At 35.0% G+C, this 11,767-nt stretch overlaps 1 protein-coding gene across 2 annotated transcripts; it reads right to left on the bottom strand.

Annotated features, from left to right (window-relative positions):
• Positions 1–1,097: 1,097 nt before the first annotated feature.
• LOC306855215 (cAMP-dependent protein kinase catalytic subunit alpha-like) lies at positions 1,098–9,570 on the bottom strand. Of its 2 annotated transcripts, none has more exons than XM_079393728.1 (10): positions 9,224–9,570; positions 8,496–8,557; positions 8,277–8,405; positions 5,010–5,108; positions 4,761–4,843; positions 4,555–4,681; positions 4,363–4,458; positions 4,163–4,285; positions 3,534–3,698; positions 1,098–3,435 (listed from the first exon to the last, which is right to left on the bottom strand). In XM_079393728.1, exons 1-10 carry the CDS (start codon positions 9,399–9,401, stop codon positions 3,310–3,312), a joined length of 1,188 nt encoding a protein of 395 aa, XP_079249854.1. In that variant the 5' UTR covers positions 9,402–9,570; the 3' UTR covers positions 1,098–3,309. The 2 variants fall into 2 exon arrangements, with proteins under 2 accessions (XP_079249854.1, XP_079249855.1); XM_079393729.1 differs by having other exon boundaries at positions 1,104–3,435; positions 3,534–3,638; positions 9,224–9,512.
• Between the last annotated feature and the right edge of the window lie 2,197 nt (positions 9,571–11,767).

The following is an 11,767-nucleotide window of genomic DNA, read 5'->3' as shown; positions in this document are numbered from 1 at the left end:
ATGATAAACTCATTAGCTAGCTAGCTTCCATTAACTCAGCATGTATGCCATTTGCAGTCTTAGTGAGAAAATAAAACGACAATTTCCAATTATTTGCAAGAAAAGCCTTAATCTTACCAATTTAACAGATGTTTTATGTAGACGGTTTGAATGTTATTGATTCTCGATCATTGGAACAATATTACGCTTTTTTTTCCCAGCACGATCCGACAGGCGCGGGGGGTTATGGGTAATGTAGTCTCAAACGGCGGGAAATGTAGTTGTTCACAATCTTGTAGTTGCAACCTCTTCAACAATGAATATGCAATTATAGGAAATTATCAGTTACATCAAGAACAATAAATAAAGCAAAAATGTAAATCAGCATCTTGACAAACTATTACATGCAGACTTAAAACGGACAGTAATTCACAAAGCTGCTTTTATTTTATTTATTTATTATTATTATTTTTTTTTGCTTTGTTATATCTTTTTTCTTCTTCTGTTAAATGTGTGAAGGTAGTGACCTAGCCTATTTCTTCTGATGAGTAAAAGTTTTTTTTTCAATGTCCATTTACATTTCCCATATATAATAAGTAAATTCAAAACTAACCATATTTTAAACCCAACATAATTATCTTTAAAAGCTTTTAAGCTTTTTTTTTTCTTTGAGTTGCAATGTAATGTTTCTATTCTTTGTAACAAAAATCACACCAAAACAATATTGTATTTATAGTCTTTACAAAACATTGCAGTCACCTAATAAATCCAATCTTGAATCATACTTCCCTAAGTCTGGTGATTTTAAAGATGATTTTAAGAAACATTATTTGACAAAAATAGACTGAAAAAAAGTTATTTATTATATTTTAAAAAGTGTTATTTTCTCTCTTCCACTATAAATGACTGAAATGTCATTTCTGCACATGATAAATTAATACTTTTGATACATAGCTTTTTTTTTCACAATGTGTAGGATGCATTGAATGAGTTTGTGTCAAATGAATAAATGCACATTTAAAAAAAATGTAAAAATGCACAAAAAAAACATATTAGCATCTTTCACAATTATACTCGCAACAGTACTCACAGACAAACAGAACTGACAAAAGGCATTGGACATTATAAAGCAATGTAAATCATTTTATTTTATTCAGTGTCAAAATAAATTGTCCCAAAATTGGACATCATAATCTCTACAGCAGATATACCATTTCTCTTCAAAATAAAAGTATTCGCATGGTTCATATAAGAAGACAGATGACTGTAAAAGGTGCACAAATCATAGGCATCTCTTCATTATACAGTGGTGGACAGAATTATTGACACCCTTGATAAAAGTAACCTTTCACTGAACTAAAACAATTAAAAATGGGAGGAAATCTCATTATGAAAGAACTGTTTGTCTCAAATACATGTTGGACACAATTATTGACACCCCTAGAAATGGTTGTGAGTTAAATATCTCTGAAGTATATTCCCATTCATATTTACAATTTTGAGCACTCCAGGGGGATTATGAAATTACCCAGCCATGGCTTCCTGTTTCACAGAAAAAACTAAGTCCAAATTCCCTCAATCATCCATCACAATGAGAAAAACCAAAGAATATATTTCTGATAATTGAGCTTCACAAATTAGTGAAGTGGCTTTAAGAAAAAAGCTAGAGCAGTGAAAATTCCCATTTCCACCATCAGGGCAATAATTAAGAATTTCCAATCAACATAAAATGTTACGAAACTGCCTGGAAGAGGATGTGTGTCTAAATCGTCCTAATTCACGGTGAGAAGGAGAGTTTGAGTGGCCAAAGACTCTCCAAGGACCACAGCTGGAGAATTGCAGAAAATAGTTGCATCTCGGGGTCAGAAAACCTTTTTAAAAAAATATGGTCAAAAAGCCCCTACATCACCACATGTTGTTCGGGAGGGTTTCAAGAAAAATTCTCCTAGCTCATCCAAAAACAAACTCCAGCATATTCAGTTATCAGACACGACTGGAACTTCAAATGGGACTGGCTTCTATGGTCAGATGAAACTAAAAAAATGAGCTTTTTAGCAGCAAACACTCAAGATGGGTTTGGTGAACACAGGGATGAAAAGTACCCCATGTGTACAATGAAATATACTGCTGTATTTTTGATGTTGTGGGCCTAAATTTCTGCTGGAGGTTCTGGACATCTTGTTTAGACACATGGCATCATGGATTCTATCAAATACCAACAGATAAAAAATCAACAAGTGACTGACTCTGTTAGAAATCTTATGATGGGCCAAGTTTGGATCTTCCAACCATGCAATAATCCAAACACAAACCTCAAAAACAACACAAAAATGGGTCACTGAGCACAAAAGCAAGCTTCTGCTATGGCCATTACAGACCTCTCACCTGAACCCTGTAGAAAATGAATGAGGTGAACTGAAGAGAAGAAGCACCGTCATGGAGCTGTGAATCTGAAGGATCTGGAGAGATTCTGGATGAAGGAATGGTCTCTGATCTCTTGTCAGGTGTTCTCTATCCTCATCAGGCATTATAGGAGAACATTTAGAGCTGTTAAACTGGCAAATGGAGGTTTCAAAAAGTATTGAATTGCAGTATTGGTACAGTTTTTTGTGGCCAATGTGTATGAGAGAAAAACATTTATTTCGATGATATTTCCTCCTATTTTAAATTCTTATTCTCCAATGAAAGGTTCGATTTCTGTGAATTGTTTAAATAAAAGATCAAATGGATTAACAATGCAGATTAATTTTCACAGCCTTCTTTGATCATATTTACCAAGGGTGCCAATAATTCTGACCACCACTGTAATTTCAGTGCCATTCAAGACTTTCAATGAAATAACAGGATCATATAGGATTAATCGGTATTACCATTGCTTAAGGAGATATTTTACTTGATTTTAAACACTTTCTTTATCTTTTGATATTTCTGAACATCCAAAAGCTTTCTTCGGCACACATATTCCACAGACAGATATTGTGCACACACACTTAAACATAATGTAGAATTGAGTTTTTCTCATGTATTAATACTGAGAATATAGGCTACTTTTCCTTCATGTGTAGCACGAATGAAAAAATAATCGTATAACGCAGGAAAAATAGGCTTTATTCATTGTATAAATTAATTAACATATAATGTTTCCAAACAGAAGACTATACTTTTTTTTAATGCTGTAGATTACACTTCACTGCTTAAGGCACCTGTGAATGTCCAAATCTCCCAAAGTCTCTGAATGAAGCAACGTGGAAGGAATTGTGATGTTCTTGGATTCAACTTTAAAGGTGCATAACAAGACAAAATAACCAAGTAAAAGCCTTTACAGAAACCCTAAAACTCCAAGAACTCTTTTGTACATTTCTCTGTGACAGATACCCGGACGTCTTCCTCGTCGTACTCATCAAAGTTACTTGTGTCTCCAGGCCCTCTGCACTTTGGTATGATGGGAGCAACAATCTGCAAAATCATTAAAAAAATTCACCAGCTTACAAAAGAGCAGTTCTCAAGAACCAGTTAATAAGTTGAAACCTGAATGTAAAAACAAAAGGCCAAACCTTTTTCTCATAGATTGCAATCCAGTCTGTTGTAGCGAACCATCTGTGGTTTTTGATGTCGCTGACTCCGTTTTTCAAATTGCCAAAGCGTTTTGTGAGGTCCACCTGCAGCAGATTGTGCAGAAGATCCTTCAGGTCTGAACTAAAGTGTGAAGGATATCGTACCTGTGGAAATGAAATAGTCACATCGGAAATGTCTAGAACATTCGGAGGATTTGATTACTTCATTGCCATTTATTAGTTTAATTGGTCTGTTTTTTTCTTGTTCCCTGATTGTCAGTAATTTTTAAGGGTTGGTATAGTATACACAGAACAAAATAAACTTTTAGACCAGGGGTCGGCAACCTACGGCACGCACAGAGGGATAACAGTGAAAAAAGGTTCTGTTCTTCACACCAAGAAAAAAATGGTTCTTTTAAGAACTGTTCACTGAAAGGTTCTTTGGGGAACCAAAACTGGTTTTTCTATGGCAATCGCTGTGAAAACCCCCTTTTGGAGCCTTTATTTTTAAGAGAGTAGAGTGTAGATGTATTCAGTAAGGCCAAGACCAAGAGGGAATTTTTACTGGCAATTACAGTACTGTCATAAATAAAATAAATCATAGTACAAATGACTGAAATTCTTCTGACCTTGCCAGATACAATCTTCTCATAGATCTGAATAGGTTGATCAGCGAAGAAAGGGGGATATCCAGCAGCCATTTCGTAGATCAGAACGCCCAATGCCCACCAGTCAACAGCTTTGTTGTAGCCCTAACAAAGAAAAAGAGAACACATTAAGGATTTGTTTAGTTTCTAGAGGAGTAAGAACTACTGCCGTGTTTTCTTACCTTGCTGAGAATGATCTCTGGTGCCAGGTACTCTGGTGTACCGCACAACGTCCAAGTTCTGCCTTTGACTCGTTTGGCAAAGCCAAAGTCTGTGACCTAAATCACATTCAAATATAAGAGTTAGAAATAAAAGCTCATTCAAATATCAATTACACAACCAAAGTGCAGGTGCCATTTAAGTGACTGGCACACCTGGATGTATCCCTGATGATCGATGAGCAAGTTTTCAGGTTTAAGGTCTCTGTAGATGAGGTCTAGGCCATGAAGATACTCGAATGTCAGAACAATCTGAGCAGCATAGAACCGTGCGTTCTGCTCACTATGAGGAAAAAAAAAAACATGGTTATTTCATTTATAAGAGAGACAGGTAAAGGCACATAATAAAGAAATTTTATTACCTGAATCTTCCAATCCGTCTCAGATGTGAGAACATCTCACCTCCTTGGATATACTCCATGACCATGTATAAATTTGAATGATCCTGTTAAGGAAATTTAAATGAAATCATCACAATGCTATGTAATACAATTAGTTTCTGCTTTATGTAAAAAACACTGACTTTTTTTCAGTAGCTTTAGCTACATCCTACAACCACACACCCTCTGCTCTGACATTGTATTTCTTTTCAATATAAATTGCATGTGTACCTTAAAAGCGGACTCCATCTGCACAAGGAAAGGAAAGGACACTGCTTGTAATATTTTCTTCTCGTTTAATGTGTGTTCTATTTGTTTAAGCTTCACCACCTGAAAAATGATCAAAAGCAGGAGGAAATACTGAATTTAAAGAAGAAACAAAAACAAACAGATTCTACGAATTTCAAATACTCAACAAAATATATTCTTTTTAACATGCCAAAAGCATATCTTACGTAGAGCAGTGTAAATAAGGTAAAGTGGGGCTAGATGGTCCCTTTATTTATTAATTTCATTTAATTCAAAAATTCTAATTTGTGAAAAAAGATTAAACTATAGTGATATAGTGTAGATATAAGACCAATATCATAAGGGATTTTTATTGGCAATTACTAAAAAACAAAAACAAAAAAAGGAATAATAGGATTAAATCCTCTTTAATGAAACTGAATATCTTTCGTTTCAAAAGAAATGTGATCATTTTAGGCATTCTCATTACATGCATTTCCAGTATTTTGGTCAAATAAAACAACATTAACCTTTTTGTGCCCTATTTCTAAGAACACCATCAGGCAAGATTTGTGGTTTACATAGTTTACAAGATAAGTAATAATTGTGGTTTTAAAATGGCGCTGATGACACAATTTCAATTCATGAAGAGGTAGGATCCAGACAGAAAGACTTTAGTATTACCCAAAGTATTGAGAGACAACACATTTAGCTTTTTCTTCTTATTTGTTAGATCACATCAAATGTGCTTCATTTTGACTCCTTTTTCCAACATAGCTAACATTTTAATGCATGATCCTCTCAGTAAATTGTTATAACAATAATATGTTTTGGTTTCATAAGTTACATGACACTTTAGCAGTCTTGACTACGTGACAGTCAACAGTGGAAACATCATTAGGCTGCTCGCCGCGGTTTGATGTCAGCAGAGGAAGTTTCAGTTTCCTCCCTGCTCTGTAAATATATTTCTACTATTTCACATTATGTTGTGGCACATGAAACAAGGCCCAGACCAATTAACCTGCTTTTGAATTTCCTAAAATTCCAAAATAATAATCAGTTTCAGTGTTCGAAAATTTAAGAAACTATTTGCTGTAAATTTGATTTGAAATAATTAAAGTGAATAACCAAGTTTAGAGCATACTAAACAAACAAATGCATTTAGCTTTATTATATTGTTCTCTATAGGGAACATCGGGATTCAGTTATATAGAAACTTAATATAAATAGACGTATATGCATACAGAAACCATGCTCATTTTTTATTCGCAAATCAGTTTTTACATTTTTCTGCAAAAATGTATTCTGTAACCCAGATAGAAAAGATTAGATAAAAATCTAAACAAATGATGTTTATCTGTACAGTATTAGTGTTTTGATTAAGGTGTTTAATCCAAATAAGTGCAACTTTATATACAGTGGTAGCCAAAATTAGTAGAACACTAGTATTTTGACTAGCTAAAAAATGGTTTCAAGTCAGTTATTTGTTTCTTTTGCTGTAGTGTGTCAGTGGGAAATATCAGTTTACATTTCCAAATGTAATTAATTTTGCCATTACTGTAATAATCCAGTGAGTTTTTATTTTTTTTGCACAAGGAGTCTGACAACAGCCAGTGCTCCACTGATGATCTGATCTGATCATCATCCAGTCTGTCTGGAATGACATGAAGAAACAGAACAAACCGAGAATCAAGAAAGCTACCTGCAAAGCTACCTGAAAAACTCTGCTCAAGTGCATCGAGGGCAAAATCTGCTTTAAACTCAAACGATGCTTCAACCAAATGTTGATTTAATTTAGTTAATAGAAGTTTGATAAAGAAAATCTATTTATGACATTATTTTTGACAGCATACTTATTTTACAGCATTTTTACACAAGTGCCTAAAACGTTTAACAGTAGCTTTGCAGGTAGGTTTCTTGAAGCATCTTGGATTGAGTCTGTCTCAGTTTGTTCTGTTTCTTCATGTCATTCCAGACAGACTGATGATGATCAGATCAGATCTCTGTGAGAAGCACTGGCTGTTGTCAGACAAAAATTATGATAATTAATGGCAAAATGAATGTTTGGAAATGTAAACCGATATTTCCTACTGACCCACTACAGCAAAAGATAGAAATAACTGACTTGAACCAATTTTTAGCTGGTGAAAATACTACATAGTATTATAATAATTCGGTCCACCACTGTAATCTGCATAGCAAATTTATTTGTTCAAAACATACAGTAAATAAAACGTTGACATTACATAAAAATGAAGTTAGGTGATTTAGTTTGAGCAACTTAAAATATTACACAGGAAGAACTTACAATGTCAAATATGGTGCTGAGCATGCAAGTCACTGATAATCGCTAATCACCCATAACAAACTTAAATAATTTGTGTAATTTGGACTTACATATATGAGCCCTTTTTGGGTTATTCAGAATTTATATATGTTTTAGCTCTATTTACGGTTATTATTTTTAATATGTTTTGTTTTAAGTCACCATTAGGGTGATTAATGTTCCCGTTGGTGAAGTTTCTTCAATTTTAATGATTAAATTCTTTATACATTCTTTAAAAATAAACCTATGATTTTTGTTGAAGTTTGTCACTAACTGATACACAAATTAAGCAAACTTAGTTTAGTGGAAAGGTCTAGTTAGTAGCATTTGTATCAGTAATGCACAAAACTGTTACTCAGTATAACTTCAAAATACAAGCTTATTGAACTTTATTGAGCTTAATGATAACTATAAAGTTTAAATATACGAAGCATTAATAATTGTTCTAATTCTATGATAATAGGGAAGTCCACACCCCAGTTATAACATTGATGACACAGAGGAATGGTATTTTTCCCCGCTGATGAAAGCTAAAAACAATGACATCTAATCAGAATCCACAGACGAAAGAGCTGAGTCTTTAAATCAGCAGACAACATAAAAGCAGTGCATAATAAACTCACTCATAATAAACAGAACGTGAACAGGCCTTAAATCATTTACTTTTGAGTTTATGGAATTTATTATGCTTATTATGTTCTATAAAATAACAGAGCATCCTTAATTGTTATGGTGATACAAGCATTTTTTCCATATATTTATAGTAAAGTCATACTCTGCTTGGAAAACTCTCTCTCTCTCTTGGCATCTCTAAAAGACACAGTATGTACTCATTAAGAATGTTATGTCTCATAGAAGTTCACAAACACAAATGTCTTGCACAGAGGACAAAAATCAATTGCTGGGTCCTGCAGGAGGATAAACAGTACAGAATGCATACTCACTTTTTCTTTGTCCAGAATCTTCATAGCATAGTATCGTCCCGACTGTCTGTGCTTGACTAGCATTACTCTTCCAAAAGAGCCAGTGCCAAGAGTTTTCAGTCTGTCAAAGTCATCTAGACACGCTGTGCTCTGCAGAACCCAAGTCAGAAGTCAACTATTTATTCTGCTATAAAATAACTGTCTCTGACTTTCATGTTTGTTGTAATAAAGCTCCTATACCTGTGGCTGACAGTCCCATTTTCTCAAGAAGTCCTCTTTGGCTTTTTCCAATAATTCTTTCACTAAATAAACAGATAACAGAAATAACATTATACATTGAAAAAGGATAGCTCAATGCATGATTTTAACATTGAAACATTGTTTTCATAAAACCAGCTACAACAAACATTGTAATAATGTAACTTGATCAGTCTTAATAAGGTTTAGCGCGCCATCTGCACATGAGATTTGAATTGCATATGTTTGTCAGTGGATGTATTATCAGTAACAATAGTGTATTTGTTTACATTTTTACATTTACATTTTAGCCTAGCAGGTCACCCTACAGTATTATCAGCTCTGCCATTAACTAGAAGAAAAGTTAATACTTCATGCATATGAAACTTGACTAACAAGTTTAGTGTGCTTTAAATGTTCCTGGCTGTGAGAACTAAACTGATCTCTTCCTGTTAAAACCACAAAACGTCTGACAACAATCAAACTCTATAGAAATATACTGTATGCACTTAGACAAGACTAACACATTTTACTCTGCACTCTTCAGTTAATTACAATAAAAGACCTACATCATATGCTTCAATCTAGAGGTTGTGAGGTCCATCAGAAACTCTCTAAAATATATGCAATGACTTCAAAAGTCTGCTATCAAAAGTCAATCATTTTAAGAAAACAGTCCTTTTGTGCATTTAATAGAAATAATGATTTCAAAATATTTCACTTTGACTTACTTGTTGCATCCCAAAGGACAGTATACTCTGACACATGTGGCCCCTCATTCTCTAGTCCTTTCTCCTGGTGCCCTTTTCGATATTTGCAAAAAAATCGGCTAGCTAACGTGTCCAGCTTCTGAAGGGCAGAGTTAGTGCCTGATGACTGCCCAAAGTTAGGATCTTTTGTCTGGGCCATCACATGCACCCTGAAGGAAACTCTCAACTGGTTAATAACCACAAATGCTCTTCAACTGAAATCTCTATAGCACAGAAGTCATAGTCATTTCCTGTTTGAGAGGCTTAGATTAACAAGCAAGTTTTTGCTGTACCACCAGCTGAGCTAGTTATACTTCCTGTTGGAGTATTCTGTGTTAATGAAGAAGTAAATACATCAGGCCTTTTGCTCAACACCCAACACAGTGGAGAAAAACAAAAAGACACTCTAAAGTTCAAAAGGCCATCACAGGGAGAATGTATTGATCCTCACTGAGAGATATCTTGTGAATACTACTACCCTGTAGAAATGTTTGACTTATTCTTGAAAACACAGAGCTATCTATTACTGAAATAACATGTCAAGATAAAACCATTTCACATTAATGAAATGAACAAATAGGCTAGTCTTTACTCAGTCCTGATTAGGCTACTAATGTAACTAGGCCTACTTTTTTTTTTTTTTTAAGCAGGAAAACAAAAATACCCGGGTGTCAGTTAAACAAATACCCGGGTGGTCATTGCTTTCCTTAGCATATGAATTTACTATAAATTACTCCAGAGATCAAACTGTAACCTAAAAAAACACTGGTGTTAGCAGTTCCCAACAGATTCCCTCAGAAAGACAAACAACGAAGCAAACGAAACCAAGAAAATAATAGCCAAGGTCGTAGCGCCATCAAGCGGAGAAAAGACGAAATTAACAAGTGATGAAAGAAATTCTTAGTAGCCTACTGTATTTTAGTAAAACATCCATCTAATATGTTTAATATTAAAGTTTAAATATATCAAAAAAGTGTGAAGAATGAAGTAACATATGAAGTAAAGAGCGACTGTAGTTTATGTAGACCAGCTGTGATTGTTATTCATCTTTTAGTTGTGATCTACACACATAGTCAGCAACGCTTAACATGCTTGAAATTTGGCTTATATTCATAAAATAACATAGAAAAAGATGAAAATAGGATTATTTATTACTTAAGAAATAGGAAATACAGGTGCATCTCAAAAAATTTGAATATCATGAAAAAGGTCAATATTTTTTGTCACATTTCAGAAAGTGAAACCCATATATTATATAGATTCGTTATACATAGACTGAAATATTTCAAGCCTTTATTTCTTGAAATTTTGATGATTATGGCTTACAGATAATGAAAACCCAAAATTCAGTGTCTCAGAAAATTATAATATTACATAAGATCAATAAAAAAAGGATATTTTAAACAGAAATGCCAGGCTTCTGAAAAGTATGTTCATTTCTATGCACTCAATACTTGGTTGTGCCTCCTTTTGCATGAATTACTGCATCAATGCGGCGTGGCATGGAGGCAATCAGCCTGTGGCACTGCTGAGGTGGTATGGAAGCCCAGGTTGCTTTGATAGCGGCCTTCAGGTCATCTGCATTGTTGGGTCTGTTGTCTCTCATCTTCCTCTTGACAATACCCCATAGATTCTCTATGGGGTTCAGGTCAGGCGAGTTTGCTGGCCAATCAAGCACAGTAACACCATGGTCATTGAACCAGCTTTTGGTACCTTTGACAGTGTGGGCAGGTGCCAAGTCCTGCTGGAAAAGGAAATCAGCATCTCCATAAAGCTTGTCAGCAGAAGGAAGCATGAAGTGCTCTAAAATTTCCTGGTAGATGGCTGCGTTGACTGTGGACTTCAGAAAACACAGTGGACCAACACCAGCAGATGACACGGCTGCCCAAATCATCACTGACTGTGGAAACTTCACACTGGACTTCAAGCAACATGGATTCTGTGCCTCTCCACGCTTCCTCCAGAATCTGGGACCTTGATTTCCAAATGAAATGCAAAATTTACTTTCATCTGAAAAGAGGACTTTGGACCACTGAGCAACAGTCCAGTTCTTTTTCTCTACAGCCCAGGTAAGATGCTTCTGACGTTGTCTCTGGTTCAGAAGTGGCTTGGTAGCCCTTTTCCTGAAGACGTCTGAGCGTGGTGACTCTTGATGCACTGACTCCAGCTTCAGTCCACTCCTTGTGAAGCTCTCCCAAGTGTTTGAATCAGCTTTGCTTATAGTATTCTCAAGCTTGCGGTCATCCCTGTTGCTTGTGCACATTTTCCTACACAAATTCTTCCTTCCAGTCAACTTTGCATTTAATATGCTTTGATACAGCACTCTGTAAACAGCCACCCCTTTCAGTAATGACCCTCTATGACTGTGACCCTCTTTGTGGATGTTCATCTTCTGGATCATTGCCAAGTCTGCAGTCTTCTCCATTATTGTGGTTTCAAAGAACAGGAGATACTCGGAATTTATACTGTAAGGATGGTCATTAATTAATTAATTATTAAATTACTAATTAATTGAAACTCAAATGT

Source organism: Barbus barbus, assembly GCF_936440315.1.
Source record: "Barbus barbus genome assembly, chromosome: 35".
Taxonomy (NCBI): domain Eukaryota; kingdom Metazoa; phylum Chordata; class Actinopteri; order Cypriniformes; family Cyprinidae; genus Barbus; species Barbus barbus.
This window is presented reverse-complemented; position numbering and strand designations above follow the sequence as displayed.

Excerpts from the sequence above, each read along its gene's own strand:
- LOC306855215 (XM_079393728.1), bottom strand. The coding sequence starts at position 9,401 with ATGGCCCAGACAAAAGATCCTAACTTTGGGCAGTCATCAGGCACTAAC. Across the intron at positions 3,699-4,162 it reads AGAAGATTGTATCTGGCAAG|GTACGATATCCTTCACACTT; the intron begins GTCAGAAGAATT and ends TCATTTCCACAG. Across the intron at positions 3,436-3,533 it reads TTGCAATCTATGAGAAAAAG|ATTGTTGCTCCCATCATACC; the intron begins GTTTGGCCTTTT and ends ATGATTTTGCAG.